The sequence below is a fragment of the Phyllobates terribilis genome, unplaced genomic scaffold (assembly GCF_046119375.1).
Source record: "Phyllobates terribilis strain yellow unplaced genomic scaffold, ASM4611937v1 Scaffold_3__8_contigs__length_932513732, whole genome shotgun sequence".
NCBI classification, from domain to species: domain Eukaryota; kingdom Metazoa; phylum Chordata; class Amphibia; order Anura; family Dendrobatidae; genus Phyllobates; species Phyllobates terribilis.
In genome coordinates, this window is record NW_027362763.1 from 782,090,890 (window position 1) to 782,110,579 (window position 19,690).

General features: G+C 43.5%; 2 protein-coding genes across 5 annotated transcripts in view; one reads left to right on the forward strand and one right to left on the reverse strand.

Annotated features, from left to right (window-relative positions):
• The window catches only part of FAM161A (FAM161 centrosomal protein A), a 31,694-nt gene extending 24,312 nt beyond the window's left edge, over positions 1–7,382 (forward strand). For all 3 annotated transcript variants that reach the window (XM_073672303.1, XM_073672304.1, XM_073672305.1), the window contains 2 exons: positions 2,384–2,538; positions 2,752–7,382. In XM_073672303.1, the coding sequence (XP_073528404.1) occupies positions 2,384–2,538; positions 2,752–2,884 (288 nt within the window). In that variant the 3' untranslated portion in view covers positions 2,885–7,382. The remainder of the gene's footprint in view (positions 1–2,383; positions 2,539–2,751) is intronic.
• Positions 7,383–9,985: 2,603 nt separating this feature from the next.
• The window catches only part of LOC141258338 (uncharacterized), a 199,965-nt gene continuing 190,260 nt past the window's right edge, over positions 9,986–19,690 (reverse strand). For both annotated transcript variants that reach the window (XM_073673345.1, XM_073673344.1), the window contains exons 10-11: positions 13,898–14,018; positions 9,986–11,407 (exon numbers count right to left, since the gene is read on the reverse strand). In XM_073673345.1, coding sequence (XP_073529446.1) covers positions 11,275–11,407; positions 13,898–14,018 — 254 coding nt within the window. In that variant the 3' untranslated portion in view covers positions 9,986–11,274. The remainder of the gene's footprint in view (positions 11,408–13,897; positions 14,019–19,690) is intronic.

The following is a 19,690-nucleotide window of genomic DNA, read 5'->3' on the forward strand; positions in this document are numbered from 1 at the left end:
CTCTGACCGGCATTTAACAGCGCCGCGCTGGAAGCGCGTCACCCCGTCCATCGGTGACCCCATCACATGATCGCGGGTCACAGATGGGTTGGCAAGACAACCCTGGGTCTGCAGCAGATCCCTGTGGTTGTCATGTCCAGATTGCTATAAGCACCGCCTAGCGGTCGGCGCTCATAGCAAGTGAGCATTTCTGCTACATACAGGCGATCTGCTCATTGCCTGTATGTAGCGGAGTCGATCAGGCAACTGCTGCTTCTAGTCTCCCATGGAGACTATTGAAACAAGCAAAAAGTAAAACAAAAAATGTTTTTAAAAAAAAATTAAAAGTTTAAATCACACCCCTTTTGCCCCATTCAAAATACACTGTGTTCCAAATTATTATGCAAATAATATTTTCTCAGATTTTCCCAAATTACCTATATGAATTGCAGTCATTGTAATTTTCCAGTCAAATAACTATTAGAGTACAATTGAAAGTTTTTTGTACAAACTGCCTATGATAACAGTATATTTTTAAAAAAATAAAAAACTCAAACTGCACTCAAAATGCATGTTCCAAATTATTATGCACAGCAGAGTTTTCAACCTTTTCATTTTAATAAAGAACAAGAAAATGGTCATTTTTGAAATTATAAGCATTAGCAGGTTATTACAAACTGAAATCAAACAGTTTTCAACTCAAAACTTTATTCTAGGTGATGTTACATTTGCACATAGGACCGCTTGTTCGAAAGGAGCTTCTGAACTCTCTCGTCCATTGAATTTGTCAGGTTTTGGATGGTTTCTGCTTCAGTTGTTTTGCATGAGGACAGAATACCCTCCCAGAGCTGTTGCTTAGATGTGAACTGCCTCCCGCCATCATAGACACTCCTTTTGATGATGCTCCAGAGGTTCTCAATGGGGTTGAGGTCAGGGGAGCATGGGTGCCACACCATAAGTTTGTCCCCTTTTATGCCCATAGCAGCCAGAGATGCAGATGTGTTATGTGCAGCATGAGACGGGGCATTATCATGCATGAAAATGATCTTGCTGCGGAATACACGGTTCTTCTTCTTGAACCATGGAAGGAAGTGCTGTTTGAGAAACTCAACATACATTATGGAGTTCATCTTTACCCCTTCAGGGATCCTAAAAGGGCCGACAATCTCTCTCCCCATGATTCCAGCCCAAAACATTACTCCACCTCCTCCTTGTTAGGGTCGTAGCCGTGTTTGCATGGGGTGTCCATCAACCAGCAATCCTCCACTCCATCCATCTGGACCATCGAGATCATTTCATGCATGATAATGCCCCGACTCATGCTGCACATAACACATCTGCAAATTACAATGACTGCAATTCATATAGGTAATTTGGGAAAATCTGAGAAAATATTATTTGCGTAATAATTTGGAACACAGTGTAAAAATTAAAAAAAAAACACATACACAAATTTGGTATCACTGTGTTCAGAATCGCCCGATCTATCAATATAAAAAAATAATTAATCCGATCAATAAACGGCGTAACGAGAAAAAAATTAAAAACGCCAGAATTATGTTTTTTGGTCGCCGCAACATTTCAATAAAATGCAATAATGGGCGATCAAAACATCGGATCTACCCCAAAATGATATCAATAAAAACGTCATCTCGGCGCGCAAAAAAATGATCCCTCACCCAGCCCCAGATCCCGAAAAATTGAGACACTACAGGTCTTGGAAAATGTTGTCATTTTTCTTTTTTTTTTTAAGCAAACTTTGGATTTCTTTTTCTCCACTTAAATAGAAAAGAGGCTATACATGTTTGGTGTCTACAAACTCGTAGTGACCTGGAGAATACTAATGACAGGTCAGTTTTAGCATTCTGTGAAAGAGGTAAAAAAAAAGAATACAACTGTGGAATTGCACTTTTTTGCAATTTCACCGCACTTGGAATTTTTTTCCCGTTTTTAGTACATGATATGGTAAAAACAGTGATGTCGTTCAAAAGTACAACTTGTCCCACGAAAAATAAGCCCTCACATGGCCATAGTGACCAAAAAATAAAAAAGTTATGGCTCTGGGAAAAAGGGGAGCAAAAAACGAAAGAGCAAAAATGGAAAATGCTCCAGTCATAAAGGGGTTAAAGGGCATGTGTCATCAGAAAATAATGTATTGTTTAAGTCAAGTTTTCATGTTAAACATGTTTTTTCATATCACTGTCTATTGAAATAATCTTGAAATCTTGCAGTTTTAACTGGCCACTGAGCTTAAAAATTGTCTGACACTGTTCTGTAGAGATCACTTTTCAGTAGTTATCTCGTTATCATCACAGACAGAATACTACATACAGGAACCACCATTAACAATATTCTGAATGGTTTCCAAAAGTTTTCTTGATGATTTAACTTTTTTATTTTACAGAAAAATGCTCGACTGTGTGCCGAGAAACATTACTTTACTGTTCTCAGAGATCTTGGTTTATCTGATGATTTTGTCACAGTGAAAGGGCAAAGGGCAGCTGTCCAAGGCCCTGAGCATTTGAAGGAGGACATGCTCAGCGTAGATGATGAAGAGAGGTAATACTTGTTAGGAAAAGTCCTATCCATGGTGCCTGTACGGGAGTGATGGATGCCATGGTTCTACATAGTACAGAGCAATGTTTGTATAGGAGAACTCTGATTTTGAATCTCAGTATGATTGTATGAAATCAAAGACGTGGATACAAAGGAAATAGGAAATGGCCAGGGCCTTTTAATTTGTTAAAATGTTCTGCCTCTTTATCTTTTAAGGAGCTCTGAAGGAACCTTGCAAATAGCAGATTTGCAAGAACATGGTGAAGATGATGAGCTCCAGAGAAATCAGTCTGGTGACGAGAAGTATGGAGAATACAGTAGCGATGAAGACCACATTGAGGAGAACTAGTTATAACGTATCTGGTGCAGAGCCTATTACTAATTTGTGTGTATGATCACTCCATAAGCATTTAATCCTGACTGGTAAATCTGATGACATCCCTTGGTGACTAGCCTGGGTGAAGCCACCCAGCACTCTGGTAAACTACTTTGATCTACATTGACTGGAATGAGCATCATGGCAGCGTTCTTTGGTATAGAAAAATATCAGCTGGCCATACAGATGTAATCAATATCATTCAACATCCACTGCAAATTAGGTCTATTAGCAAAATTTACAAACATTCTGCTGTCTGCAATAAACCAATCATTTAATCAATTAAATAACTGAAAATAACTAATATAACAAGTGGTTTCTCCAAATTTAAGATAAAACGTCTAACTATGCAAATGCTGAAGTCTCAGAATCACTCACCCCCCCATTCATAACCAGCGTCTTTAGTACTTAGCAGAGCATTTTTAGTGGTTATGATCTTCTACAACATGATCTAAAGCAAGATACCAGCTTCTGAAAGTGTTCCTCAGGAATCTTAGCCCATTCCACATGGACTCCCTAATATTCTTGGGTTTGTGTGTTGCAATTGCCTTCTTCAAAAACTCACCATGTATTTTCAAGTCAGACGACCGGGACGGTCACTACAGAATCTTTCAGGACTCCTTCTGAAACCAAGACTTTGAGAACTTTGAGGTATGCTTGGGATCATTGTCCTTTTGAAATGCCCAATGCCCAAGCTTCATCTTTCCCTCAGATGGCGTGATTTGTTCTCATAGGATTTCCTAATACTTGATTAAATCCATCTTGCCCTCCACACACTGCAGGTTTCCAGTACAAGGACTAAGCAGCCAAGATCATCACTGAGATGCCATGCTTCACAGTAGCAGGGTGTTCTTTTCAGCGTATGCTTCATTCTTCCACCTTCAGACATACCTCTGATCCATAGGACCAGTTCCAGTCTTTTCTTTGCTCCCCAAAGCAGAATCTCATTCCTTCTATGGTTTATTTATATAGTATTGAGCATATTGGAGCCGACTTTTGAGTCAGTATAGGGGTACGTCCTGGAGTCCCAGAATAGAGACCTTCAGCATTTAGCATGCACCTTACTCTGCAAGCTGAAACCTCAGTGCCTGCTGCCACCATGTTATGCTGCTGGTGAAGCTGGTAACAGTCATCCTAAATATCACATAGCCAAAAATCTGTCCATTTTTACCAAGAATACTAAGCATTAGGGGTATGGGCATTGGGCTCTTGAGTCTAGACACTGAATTGTTAGCAAATCCTGCTAAAGATGTGAGGAACTGTTGGCAGCTAAGTAATTTGTTAGCCTGTCGATATACTGTGCTGTACAGCAGATCTGGGGCCTGTTCACATTACTTTTGGCCTTACCCTTTCTGTATGCAAGGGGAAAGCTCTACTTATTCGTATACTTATTCCATTGTCCTTTTGGCATAAGTTGGGCCAATATGCATCAGCATACCTTTTTTTATGGTATATACCAGGGGTCCTCAAACATTTTAAACGGGGCCAGTTCACTGTCCCTCAGACCGGAATATAATTTTAAAAAAAAAACTATGAACAAATTCCTATGCGCACTGCACATATCTTATTTTGAAGTAAAAAAACAATACAGGAACAAATACAATATTTAAAATGAAGAACAAGTAAAGTTAAATCAACCGGTATTTCAATAGGCAGCATAGGTCCCCAATAGGCAGGTAAATATCCCCAATAGGCAGGTAAATGTCCCCAATAGGCAGCATAGGTCCTCAATAGACAGCATAGGTCCCCAATAGGCAGGTAAATGTCCCCAATTGGCAGCATAGGTCCTCAATAGGCAGGTAAATGTCCCCAATAGGCAGGTACATGTCCCCAATAGGCAGCATAGGTCCTCAATGGGCAGGTAAATGTCCCCAAAAGGCAGGTATATGTCCCCAATATGCAGCATAGGTCCTCAATGGGGAGGTAAATGTCCCCAATAGGCAGCATAGGTCCTCAATGGGCAGGTAAATGTCCCCAATAGGCAGCATAGGTCCTCAATAGGCAGGCTGTTTCCCCCCTATAATGCCCTATGCAGGCTGTTCCCCCCTTATAATGCCCCATGCAGACTGTCCCCCCCCTTATAATGCCCCATGCAGGATGTCACCCCCAATATAATGCCCCATGCAGGATGTCCCTTTCTCCCACCATATAATGCCCCATGCAAGATATCACTCCCGTCTTTATAATGCCCCATGCAGGATGTCACCCCCCCATATAATGCCCCATGCAGGATGTCACCCCCCATATAATGCCTCATGCACGATGTCACCCCCCCATATAATGCCCCATGCAGGATATCACTCCCCTGTCTTTATAATGCCCCATTCAGGATGTCACCCCCCCATATAATGCCCCATGCTGGATGTCACCCCCCCCATATAATGCCCCATGCAGGATATCACTACCCTGTCTTTATAATGCCCCTTGCTGGATGTCACCCCCCATATAATGCCCCATGCAGCATGTCACCCCCCCATATAATGCCCCATTAAGGATGTCACCCCCCCATATAATGCCCCATGCAGGATATCACTCACCTGTCGTTATAATGCCCCATTCAGGATGTCACCCCCCCCCCATATAATGCCCCATGCAGGATATCACTCCCCTGTCGTTATAATGCACCATGCAGGATATCACCCCCCCCCCCTCTCTTTATAATGCTCCATGCAGCATGTTACTCCCCCATATAATGCCCCATGCAGGATGTCACCCCCCATATTATGCCCCATGCAGGATGTCACCCCTAATATTATGCCCCATGCCTCCATACATTTAAAAAAAAATAAATAAATACTCACCTCACTTCTCACCTGCTGCCGCTGCTCGGGTCCGGACTCCAGCGTCGCCGGCGTCTTCCTGCTCTGTGCTGCCTGTGACGGCTCAGGGGAGCGCGCGGTGAAAAGACGTCACCGCACCCTCTGACCTGAGACGTCACAGGCAGCGCAGAACGGGAAGACAGCGGATCTGCAGAGGCACGGGGAGAGGTAAGTATCCGGCTGCCGGGGCCCTGAGCAAGCGGGAGGGAGCGGGCGCTGACACCGCTCTCCTCCGCCCACAGCCCGGCGGGCCGGATAAAAATCCTTCGCGGGCCGCATGTGGCCCTTAGTTTGAGGACCCCTGGTATATACTATATATTTTTATGGTACAATGGAAGTCTGTAATAACCTATCTAACTGGTATGCTTGTTCAGTGGCTTACATCACAAATTTATTTTTTTAACTCATTTATATAGCGCCACTAATTCCATATCGTGTTACAGACATTATCGGCACTGTCCCCACAATCTAATTAGTATGTCTTTGGAATGTGGGAGGAAACCCACTAAAACATGGAAAGAACTCCTTGTTGTTGTCCTTGGTTGGATTTGAACCCAGGACCCCAGCGCTGCAAGGCTGCAGTGCTAACTACTGAGCCACCGTGCAGCCCTTAAATTTGTATCGCAGGTCTATGTCTGAGGACAAGACAAGGACAAGAGTGTGCAAAGCAGTCATCAAAGCAAAAGGTGGCTCCTTTGAAGAACCTAGAATATAAGACATATTTTCAGTTGTTTCACACTTTTTTTGTTAAGTATATAATTCCACATGTGTTAATTCATAGTTTTGATGCCTTCAGTGTGAATGTACAATTTTTATAGTCATGAAAATACAGAAAAATCTTTAAATGAGGTGTGTCCAAACTTTTGGTCTGTACTGTACATTAGACTAATGTCAATATCAATGGGTCCTTTTGGCATAAGTTGGGCCAATATGCATCAGCATACCTTTTTTTATGGTATATACCAGGGGTCCTCAAACATTTTAAACGGGGCCAGTTCACTGTCCCTCAGACCGGAATATAATTTTAAAAAAAAAACTATGAACAAATTCCTATGCGCACTGCACATATCTTATTATTTCATGAATTTCCTGAAATAATTAAAAAAAAATTGACGTGGGGCTTCGCACTATATTTGTGTCCAGCCAGGTACAGCAGGCAGGAACGGGCTGCCCCCAACCACCAGCTGCCTATTTGTACCTGGCCGGACACAACAATATCGGGAAGCCCTTTTTTAAAAAAAATATTTCATGAAATAATTTAAAAAAAAAATACGTGGGGCTTCTCCCTATTTTTGTGTCCAGCCAGGTACAACTAGGCAGCTGGGGGATGGAATCTGCAGCGCAGGGAGACCCAAGCTTTCTGGGCCTCCCCCCCACTGCAAATTGCAGTCCGCAGCCACCCCAGAAAATGGCGCGTTCATAGAAGCTGGATGCTGTACCTGGCTGGCATACAAAAATATGGCAAAGCCCACGTCAAAATTTTTGGGAAAAATTAATTAAAAAATAAATAATAATTTAGGGACTGCATCTTTATTAACTCCTCAAATGTCATTTAGTGTTAAAATAAAGGATTTATTTAAAAAAAAAATTGGCGTGGGGTTCCCCGCAATTTTAGTCTCTAGCGGAGGTTAAGCAGACGGCTGGGGCAGATGTTTGAAGCCTGGGAAGGGGCTAATACCCACGGAGCTTCCCAGACTACTAATATCAGCCCCCAGCTGAATACCTAGCCTTTACTAGCTATTAAAATGGGGGACCCCCCCAAAAAAATGACGTGGGGTCCCCCCTATTTTAATAGCTAGTAAAGGCTAGGCAGACAGCTGGGGGCTGATATTAATAGCCCAGGAAGGGTCCCATGAATATTGGCCCCCTCCCAGGCTAGAAACACCAGCCGTCAGCCGCCCCAGAAATGGCGCATCCATAGGATGCGCCAATTCTGGCACTTAGCCTCGCTCTTCCACGCTGCCCTGGTGCGGTGGCAGGGGGTAATGGGGCTGGGGTTCATGTCAGCGCCAGCTGCCATGAAGCCCAGGTTAGTAATGATGGGTGTCTATAAGACACCCCCATTACTAACCTACAAAGTGTTAAAAAGAAAACACACACTACACCCAGAAAAAAATAATTTATTTGAAATAAAACACACCATTTTATTTAATTCTTAGTTTACTAAAAAAAAATAGTTACCTGTCCACGTTCCTGCGCTGATCTCCCATGCACAGCTGTCACATCTGGAGATGGTGACAGCTGTGCATGGCTGCTGTAAGCTCACACTGCCGGGAACACGTCCGCTCCCGGCAGCGGGAGCCACTGACTGAGGTCACCGGAGTGCATTCAGGCAGCGCAGCTCCGGAGACCTCCTTTACGGCACTGCTGTACCGTGGGAATTTCTCACGATACAGCAGGGCCGTAAAGGAGCTGACCGGAGCAGCGCTGCCTGAACTCCGGCGAACCCGCTTATGCAATGACGGGGCTGCTTTACGGCCCCATCATTCTAGCGGCAGCAGCGGTTCAGAGCGGTCACATTCTATGTGGCTGCTCTAAACTGGAGATCATCGTGGGACACTCGTGGACTACTACGGAGGGGTAAGGATAAGGTTGTGGTTTATTATTTTATATTTTATTACAGGAGATCGATGGCTTCGGGGAATTAGGTGTCTAGGTGAGTATAGGTGTAGTTTTTTATTTTTTACTTTATTTTAGGTGGCGATCGGCGGGGACAGGTAATGTATGAACTAATTTATTGTAGGTAACCACTGGCCACCAATGACATGTATTTAAAATTTATTGGGGACACAGTAGGGCAATTTAAATAGCAGGATCAGGCTGATGGGAACTACTGCTCCCATCGAGCTGATCCTGCTGGCACGAGTGGATGGGGGACAGACATAGGCCGATGGGAGTAGTAGTGTCACATCGGCCTATGTCTGCCTGCACGCACACACCCCCAGACATCGCACAGACACCGCACACACCCGCAGACATCGCACAGACACCGCACACACTCGCAGACATCGCACAGACACCGCACACACCCGCAGACACCGCACACACCCGCAGACACCGCACAGACACCCACACACACCAATCATGACCGGTCTGGGAGGTGAGGCTGACCTGTGCGGCCGTGGGAAAGTTCATGTGAGTTCATGCAATGCAGTCAAGCATGAACTCACATGAACCCTCTGAGGGCACCGCGGCTACTTCAAATGAACAGCTGATCGGCATCACCTGATACCTCAGCTGTTCATTTGAAATAACCGGCGGGAAAGCGCAGCACAGAACGGGAAAGCCGGCGGTGAAGTCTTTTCACTGCCGGCTTCCCCGCCCGGGTTCTTCGCTCCCCACTCCTTGGTGCTGCGCTCCCCGCCCGGTCCTAACTTACGATCGGGATGGGAGGTGGCGAGGGGAGCGGAGGATCGGGGTGGGAGGCTGCGGGGAAGCAGTATGGGGCTGTGTGATTGTTTAAAAGCCGGCGGCTTTTTACCGCCCGCCGGCTTTTAATCAATCAGGAGAATTCTCCCACGCTGGGATGGCATTCTGATGACAGGCTGGATCTCAGCTGAGCGCTGCCATCCAGCTTGTCATCCTTCAGAGACACTGCAGAGCGCAGGCATTATGGGAACTTCGGATTCCGGTATTCGATATTGTAAAAGTATCGGAATTAAGTATCGGAATTCCGATACCGCGAATATCGGCCGATACCCGATATTTCAGTATCGGAATGCTCAACACTACTAGTGAGCTATGTGAGTACAATGCTAGTTATAGCAAAGGGCAGGCTCCCATGGGTAAAGCTAATACCCCTCCCTGTTTTTACTCATTACTGTTTAGAAAATTAATTTTTATTTTTGCAATAATTTAATTATTTAAGTACAAAATCTATGACCTGATTGGATGTATATTTGATAATGTGACTTTTTAAACTGGAAACATTTGCATTGAATAAATCTATTTTCCAGAATTAAAAATCAGTTATGCCTTCTTATTATCTTCGTCATCATTAATCCATTATTTTAGCCAATTCCCTAGTATATTGCTATTATACAAATATCTTCATAATAACACCATCGTGCTCATTGATCAGAAAGGAGACTATTTTGTAAAAGATTGCATTTATTCTCAAGCATGTTGAAAAGAAGCTATTTACATTATTCACGGCTAACCAGTCTATACCATTACATAAACCTTATTTCAGACATTTTATTTCACAATTTACTTCTCACACATCCGATGAAAAAAAAAAAAAAAAACTTGCACTTTTTAATGATGTGTTCTTACATTTTGGATTGTAATGAATTTCGATAAGTTATATATAAGTTTGGGTGGTAGCTATTTGTATTTTCTCTGTTGATGGTTTACATATTCTTATGTATTATCTTGTACAGGAAATGTAAGAAAACATTAGCCTCAAGAATGACTGGGACTGCAATGCAATAGCTGAGTTTACAAGTTCCCTTACATATTAAAATCTGAGACCATATGTCTTCTGGTTAATACTGTCTTCTGTCTGTGTTGCCATCAATCCTATGATTCATCAGCATAACATCACATGCACAGCTAGAGCCATTACCACCTATGCCTATTGTGGTAACACTGTGGATATCTTCCCCTATATATTGTCCTACATAAGCTAATAGATTTCAAGAATACAGCCAGGGAGGCTGCACTGTGATTTCATTCATTCTAACTGTGTAACAGGAGCTGTGTAGTCATCATCATAATCTCTGATAGGTGTTTCTGTACCCCACTGTGGAGAACATCAGTGGTACACTCCATGCAATTTCATAAAATAGGTGGTGCTGGTGACAGAGATGGTGACCCCATTCAGAGAACTTAAAGGCAGGTAATTCCTAGGGAGTCACCATAAGATCACATTACCTAATTGAAGAGAAATATACCCTGAATTTTCAGATACAACAGAATAATTTAAAGGTAATACTGGCAGAATTATATACTGTATATTGAGGGGCTAGTGACTGCATGAATAAGAAAACAAACTGGAATGCTACTTTAAATTTGGGTTTCAAGATGCTGCCCTAATAAATATAAGATAGGCTAATAAGGAGGTTAAAACGGCACTCTTGTAGTGTGAATGGGGTCCTATGAAAACAACGTGTACCCAGGGAGCTTGCATCTTTCTGCCTTAATGGTTAGGATCTGATCATAGTAATTGGTTTACATGCACCCACTAGCTTTGTGTCATCATTGTAAAAGTTATATAAAATCCCCATTTAATTCAATAAACTGTATTTCAGGTTATAGTAATATACATTACTTCATCTTCCTAACAGGTAATGTCGCATCATGTTATTTCATGTGAAAATACTCATGAATTATCGTCATTTTTACTTATCAGGGATCTGAGTTCCAGTATAAGAGTTTTTACAATTCCTGGAAAATAACATTTTTATTACAATATAAATGGTCAGCTCATTTTTTCTAACCATGTTTACCCTGCAATCTGTGTCAGCAATCCCATTGCTTTACTGTCACTATACCCCGGTAATGATACAGTCACACTGACATATTATTGCAGGTATTCCGCATCTAATCTGCACCAAGTGATAGGGCTCCACATTTCCTCAGGGCTCTTCTGACGTGTGGCACAGCTTCTTCTACAAACCATCTTCTCTCGTACATAATAACCATAACGTCGAGGAGCAGGTTCCTTTCTCGTTTCCTGCCAGCATTGAACAAACACATTAATTCTTCTAGCAATAGAATATTTGTAAAAAATAATGGAAATCACTCACAGCCTATTGAGACATCCATTTGATATTCAAACAGCTATGCCCACTCTTATTTTTATGAGAAGTTCATGAAGCATTCTACAGTGGCTTGTGAAAGTATTCACCCCCTTTGGCATTTTTGGTGTTTTGCTTCCTCACAACCTGGAATTTCACTTTTTTATTTGAGGGTTTGCATCAGTTCATGTAAAGAACATGCCTACAACTGTGAACGTTTGGTTTTCTTTTTATTGGGATGCAAACAACAAATAGGACAAAATTACTGAAAACTTCAGCATGCATAACTATTCATCCCCCTAACGTAAGTACTTTGTAGAGCCTCCTTTTGTAGCAATTACAGCTGCAAGTCGCTTTGAATAAGTCTTTATGAGTTTTCCACATCTTGCCACTGGGATTTTTGCCCATTCCTCAAGGCAAAACTGCTACAGCTCCTTCAAGTTAGATGGTCTCCTCTGGTGAACAGCAATCTTCAAGTCTGACCACAGATTATCATTTGGATTAAGGTCTGGGCTTTGACTAGGCCACTCCTAAACATTTACATGTTTCACCTTAAACTATTTGAGTGTTGCTTTAGCAGTATGCTTTGGGTCATTGTCTTGCTCGAAGGTGAATCTCCGTCCCAGTCTCAAATCACTGACAGACTGAACCAGGTTTTTCTCAAGAATTTCCCTGTATTTCGCACAATGTATTTTCCCCTCCACTCGGACCAGTTTCTCTGTCCCTGCTGTCGAAAAACATTTCCAGAGCATGATACTGCCACCACGTTTCATTGTGGGGATGGTGTTCTTAGGGTGATGAGCTGTGTTGGTTTGATGTCAGACATAGCATTTACCTTGGTGGTCAAAATGTTCAATTTTGGTCTCATCTGACCACAGCACTATCCTCAATACATTTGGAGAGTCTCCCACGTGTCTTTTAACCAACTCAAAACGAGCCTTACAATTTTAGTGTGTAAGTAAAGTCTTTTTTCTGCCCACTCTTCCATAAAGGCCACCTCTGGAGTGTATGGCTTATTGTGTTCATATGGTCAGATATTCCAGTCTCTGCTTGGGAAATCTGCAGCTCCTCCAGGGTTAGCTTTTGGTCTCTGGGCCGCCTCTCTGATTAATGCCCTCCTTGTCTGAGTTGGGAGTTTTGGTGGGCAGCCCTCTCTTGGCAGGTTTGTTGTGATACCATGATCTTTCCATTTGATGATAATGGATTTGATGGTGCTCCGGGAGATCATCAGAGATTGGGATATTTTTTATTATAACCCAACCCTGACTTGTTTGGAGATCTCCATGTTCTTCACGGTGTTTGGTTAGTCGTCCCTCTTGCTTAATGGTGTTGCAGTCTCTGTGGCCTTTCAGAAAAGATGTGTATATACTGACAGACCATGTGACACTTAGATTGAACACAGGTGGTCTTTCTTTCACTAAGTATGTGACTTATGAAGGGAATTGCTTGCACCAGAAATTTTTAGGGGTTTCATAGCAAAAGTAGTAAATACATATGCACATGTCAATTTTTAGTTATCTGATCCCATAAATTTAATGTAAGCGTATATATTTTTCTCACTTCACTTCACCAACTTAAACTATTTAGTGCTGATGCATCACACACAAATCGGATTACAAAAAGTAAAAATCAAGGGAGTGAATACTTTCTCAAGCCACTGTAGTTTCTCACAATACAAATTCAACACATTTACTCCCAGACAAAGCATAAATAAAGTCAGACAGAAGGGCACAATTTTTATTTATTTCATTTTTTGTTTAAGAATTTTATCATAAATAATTTTTTATTTGGCTTAAAGGAAATGTAACATTGCCTAAAATGTGACCAAAATGTAAGCGCAAAAAAGTGACGCAAAGTAAGCTACCCAATAGGTGGTGTAAAGTCAGAGAAAAGTATCCAAATTTATCATCCTGCGTGAGCCGCTGGGATACATTTGGCATATTTTCAGACTTTATAGTCTAAGTTTATGCTGGATAAAAAAATAGACAGGATTTGTAAATCTGTCCCATAGTCTCATTTGGATATATTCAATAACAAAGTTGACAATGTAGGCTCAATTTAAGTCAAGGGTGGGATAGGCCGAGAGCTGACCCTAATTGTCACAATGTGCCCATCAAATTATATATATTTCTGACCAATACTTTTGTCAGCAAATATTACATGGATTTTGGGGATTTTTTTTTCTGCCACTATTTCACCTAGTTATCCACAATTTCTGCATAAAACTCAAGCATTCACCGTTTTCAGCAATTGTAAAATAAACATTTGTTGAGGTTAAAATAGAAAAAAAAACTATATAGGTCACCATTTTGGGCACCAAAATACCCATTCACCTGTACCCATTTCAAATATGGCAAGGGCAAATAAGATTATTTTTTATTGCTGAAACCTGCATCACTATGAAGCAGCCAGAATACAATCCTTACATCTGCCTGTAGATTTCCTTCACCGTGACATCTTCTTCCACGGCAGAAGGACTTTCATTAGAAGCTGTAGATAAACTCTGTTGTGTCCTACCACAACTGCACATCTCTGGGAATTTGTAATCTAAAAAATAGAAACGAACATTGGGATAAAACACTAAAATCCATGTGGGAACGATGGTCCTACACATCAATGTCTATTTTATTAAAATTGCCAAGAAATCAAAGAAACTAAGTGCACAAATTATTGATTCTGAGGAGCAAGGAAGGGTAACATTGGGAAGTTGAACCCATCTAGGACATTTCTGACCGTGAATTTTTCCTCTTCACCCCATATCATTCCAAAATGTATGCATTTATATGAGATTTCTATGCTCGTAATATATACCCAATCAATGTTCAATATAATCATGGAGTTTATCTTGGTCTCGTGAAGATCATGGCTCTTTGATGCTCTAAGAAACTTTGCTGATTACATCATAAGGGTTCCTCTATAGGGTTAAAGAAAACTCTTGTAAAAATCCTAAAGTTAATATTCTGCAGGTTTGTTCCATTTTGGGCTGATGAACAACTGAGGGGTTGAGATTTATTGAAAAAGGGCATGGTTTAACAATTTATTAAAAACTGAGCAGAAGAGGGTCTCCTGCTGCAGTCAGTTGTCCTACAACCAGAAACAGTATAGTGAGAAAAAGGAGGGGACATAGGTTGATCTTCTGGAACATTTAGAGATTTCTGTACACATCACATTTTAACCCCTTCTTAAGATCTGCCATATATGTACGGCAGATATCAGGAGGAGTTGTTTGTAGCTTGTAAAAGTAGTAAAATATAAAAAATGGACAGAGAAGATATAATAGATATTATGAGATCAGAGCTTTCTGTAATGTCCACCATTACATTGTTTATCTTTGATAGCTGTGACAAGAATAGTATATTTATGTGTGCCAGTTAGTGTTGAGCGAACATGCTCGACACTGCTCGGTACTCGCCCGAGCATCACGCTACTCGGGATGTTCGGCGAGCACCGAGCATTTCCGGGTTACTCGGGCGGGAGCTCGGGTCTCCGCCCTGCATGTTTGGCGCTCTTTACAGAGCCAATGAACATGCAGGGATTGCCAACCAGTCACTGTAATGCCGCAGCCATGTTGTTTGTGGGCATTACAGTGATTGGCTGGCGTCACAGCGTCACCTCGAGTATTTAAAACCGGGCGCCGCCATCTTGGACACAGTCGCTCCGGATCAGACAGTGTAGGGACAGCGCTGCTGATTTAGGGAGATATATCCTGCAAAATAGTTAGTGTAGGGTCTGTAAAGGCTGCCAGATCAAACAAACAGTCCTTCTCAGGACTAATATCCATCCCAGGTATATCAGGCAGGCAGGCAGGCTGTATAGGAGACGCAGTGGTTATACCAGCAAACGCTGCATTACAGTCCTGTGTGCTGCTCCTGTTGCTGAAATTGCTGGACTTAGCTCCAGGTCCCGGGGGCCAGGAAAAATCCTTTTTTTTTTATCTAAATCCTCTTTTTTTTTTCCTCCTTCACAATGTACAAATACCCATCTTATTAACCTTTTGGTGTCCCCCCCCCCCAAAAAAAAAAAAGTGTGCCTCTGATTTTTCAGACACAAATATATCTGTTGAAAATAGTCTGGCGTAGGCCAGAGAAATAGAAGTGTGGTTTTGCAGTTCTATGGGCCATTTTTATCTAAAAAAAACAGTTTGAGTGTGTCGCTCACTGTTCAGCCGCAAATATATATATTTTAAAAAGTCTGGTATACACCAGTAAATTATTACTGTGGTTTTGATGTTCCACGGTAAAACATCTCTATTATCCTGTTTTTGGCATTTTTTGCTGTATAAAAATAATAATAGTGTCTCCCTGATTTTTCAGACACAAATATATCTGTTGAAAATAGTCTGGTGTAGGCCAGAGAGACAGAAGTGTGCTTTTGCTGTTCCACGGTAAAAAATCTCTATTATCCTGCTTTTGGCATTTTTTGCCGTAAAAAATAAATAGTGTCTCCTGATTGTTCAGACACAAATATATCTGTTGAAAATAGTCTGGTGTAGGCCCGAGAAATACAAGTGTGGCTTTGCAGTTTCACGGTTCAAACCTCTGTATTATCCACTTTTGGGCCATTTGTATCTAAAAAAAACAGTTTGAGTGTGTCGCTCACTGTTCAGCCGCAAATATCTCTATTTAAAAAAGTGTGGTATACCCCAGTAAACAATAACTGTGGTTTTGCCATCCCACGGTAAAAAATCTCTATTATTCAGGTTTTGGTATTTTTTTCCGTAAAGAAAAACAGTAGTGTCTCCTGACTGTTGTGACACAAAAATATATCTGTTGAAAATAGTCTTGTGTAGGCCCGACATCCCAGTGTGGTTTCGCAGTTCCACGGGTCAAATCGCTGTACTATCCAGTTTTGGGCCTTAGGTATCTAAAAAAAAAAGCAGTTTGAGTGTGTCGCTCACTGTTCAGCCGCAAATATCTCTATTTAAAAAAGTGTGGTATACCCCAGTAAACAATAACTGTGGTTTTGCCATCCCACGGTAAAAAATCTCTATTATTCAGCTTTTGGTAGTTTTTTCCGTAAAGAAAAACAGTAGTGTCTCCTGACTGTTGTGACACAAAAATATATCTGTTGAAAATAGTCTTGTGTAGGCCCGACATCCCAGTGTGGTTTCGCAGTTCCACGGGTCAAATCGCTGTACTATCCAGTTTTGGGCCTTTGGTATCTAAAAAAAAAGCAGTTTGAGTGTGTCGCTCACTGTTCAGCCGCAAATATCTCTATTTAAAAAAGTGTGGTATACCCCAGTAAACAATAACTGTGGTTTTCCTCTTCCATGGTTCTAATCTACTCTTTATTACCCTTTTTCCATTGATAGTGCAAGTGTAAGCTATTTTACTTCATTTACAATGGGCAAGGCGCGTGGCAAGGCGCGTGGCAAGGGACGTGGAAGTGGACGTTCTGGTGATGGTTCGTGCAGAGGACGGGGCCGTGGCCAAGGTGAAAATGTGCCACAACCAACAGCCACATCTTCTCGCTCCCACTTCTTGACCGAATTACTAGGGAAGCACAGAACAACACCAGTATTGAGAACTGATCAGTGTGAACAGGTTATTAATTGGATAGCAGACAATACTTCCAGTTACCTGGGCACCACCACCTCCGGTCTGTCTTCCACACGGTCAACTCTTAGTAGCCGTGAGTCTCGACCGCATACTCCTCCTCACCCTGATGCTCCTTCCTCCCACCATGCCGAGTGTCGTCAGACAGCAAGTGATCCCACACTTGGACACTCTGAAGAGCTGTTCACTGGTCCATTTCCATATTTGGGCCCCTCGCCTGATACACTTGAAGTGGTGGAAGAGGAGATCCCATGTTGCGATGCCCAAATATTTGAACAGCCACGGCCACAGGAAGTCGACGTTGGCAATCTGTCACAAGAGGTGGACGATGACGAGACACAATTGCCAGGAAGTGAGGAGGAGGATAGTGGTGCGCAAGTGGAAGTGGAGGAGGTGGTGGATGATCTAGTAACTGACCCAACGTGGAAGGAGGACATGCAGAGTGAGGCCAGCAGCACACAGGGGGAGGGAGGCAGAGTACCCCAACAGGCAGGAAGAAGCAGTGTGGTGGCCGCAGACAGAAGGCAGGCAACCGTTCCCCGTAAGACCAACACGAGGGACGTTGCCAGTACAAGCGGTAGGTCTTCCAGAGTCTGGAATTTTTTTAAAGACTCTGCTGATAACCCCAAAAAGGCCATATGTTCCACCTGCCATGCCAGCATCAGCAGGGGTGACAAAACTACCATCCTGACCACCACCAGCATGATCAGGCACATGGCAGCAAAGCACCCGACTTTGTGGGGCGAAACCCAGGGTCCACGACCAGTGTCAGCGGGTGTCACCACTGCTTCTTCCACTGTTGTGCGTGCAATAGAACCCCCTGTTGTGTGTGCAAGGCAATCCCCTGTCCATACTGCATGTAAAGATGCCCCCTCCTCTCAGTCTTCACTTGTTATGGCAGTTTCTCAAGAAACAGCATCAACGTCCACATCCACGTCCCACCGCAGCGTTCAAGTGTCCATATCCCAGACCTTTGAACGAAAGCGGAAATTCGCAGCTAACGCCCCACAGGCCACAGTCCTAAATTCGCACATTTCACGACTGCTTGCATTGGAAATGCTGCCTTTTAGGCTGGTGGAGACGGAATCCTTCCGCAATCTTATGGCGGTGGCCGTCCCTCGGTACTCGGTCCCCAGCCGACACTATTTTGCCCGGTGTGCCATCCCCGCACTACACAAGCACGTGTCCCAAAGCATCTGCCGTGCCCTCAACAACGCAGTTACTGGGAGAGTCCACCTGACAACGGACACGTGGACAAGTGCTTGTGGCCAGGGACGGTACATCTCTCTGACGGCAGACTGGGTAAACATAGTGGAAGCCGGGACCCAGTCGGACCTTGGGACGGAACACATCCTCCCCACACCGAGGATTGCGGGCCCTATGTCAGTCAGAGTTGCCCCCACAGTGTACAGCTCCTGCGCATCCTCCTCCTCCTCATGTTCAGCCTCCATCTCAGATATCACCACATCAGTTACAAGCTGGAAGCATTGCAGTACTGCCTCCGCCAAGCGGCAACAGGCTGTGCTGAAACTCATAAGCTTAGGTGATAAACCTCACACTGCTTGTGAGTTGTGGACAGCTGTGAAAGAACAGGCAGATCTGTGGCTGAGACCGCTGAACCTACATGCCGGCATGGTCGTGTGTGACAATGGCCGTAACCTGGTGGCGGCTCTGAGGCGAGGTGAGATCACACACGTACCATGCCTGGCTCATGTGCTTAACCTCGTGGTTCAGCGGTTTCTTAAATCGTACCCCGAGTTGCCAGATCTGCTCGTGAAAGTACTCCGCCTGTCAGCTCATTTTCGCAAGTCGGCTACAGCTTCCGCCGCCCTTGCTGTGTTGCAGCAGCGTTTGCAGCTTCCGGCACACCGACTGGTGTGTGATGTCCCCACACGTTGGAACTCTACCCTCCACATGTTGCAAAGGATTTGTGAGCAAAACAGAGCAGTTGTGGAGTACCAGCTGCAACAAGGCCGTCGATATTCAGGTCAGACTCCACACATAAGACCTCAGGAGTGGACCTGGATGTCTGACATATGTACCATCCTGACAAACTTTGAGGAGGCCACCAAGATGGTGAGTGGCGATGACGCCATCATTAGTGTCAGCATCCCACTTGTCTGTCTTTTGCAACGCTCTCTGCAGAGAATTAAAGAGGAGGCATTGCAGCCAGAGTATGATGAGATGGATCAAGAAGCCGTAGCGGGCGATTACACACAGCCCAGCCTCATCTCATCCCAACGTGCATTGGGGGACAATGAGGGAGAGGAGGAGGAGGAGGAGGAGGAGGAAGAACAGGAGCTGCTATCATGCGTTGTAGACGGTAGTACCTGTACAAGTGTCATACCGTCGGTTCAGCGTGGGTGGCCTGAGGACAGGGGGGAGGAGGAAGAGGAGGAGGAGAGCATGGTCAGTCGTCATCTTGGTGAGGACACGGAAATCTTGCCCGTTACCAGTCTGGCACGCATGGCTGACTTTATGTTACGCTGCCTTAACCGTGACCCTCGCGTTGTCAAAATGTTGGGTGACAGTCATTACTGGTTGGTGACACTTGTAGACCCCCGCTACAAGGAGAACTTTCACTCTTTTATTCCTGAGGTGGAGAGGTCTACAAAAATGGGGCAATACCAGAAGGCCCTTGCTGCAGAACTCTTAAAAAAATTC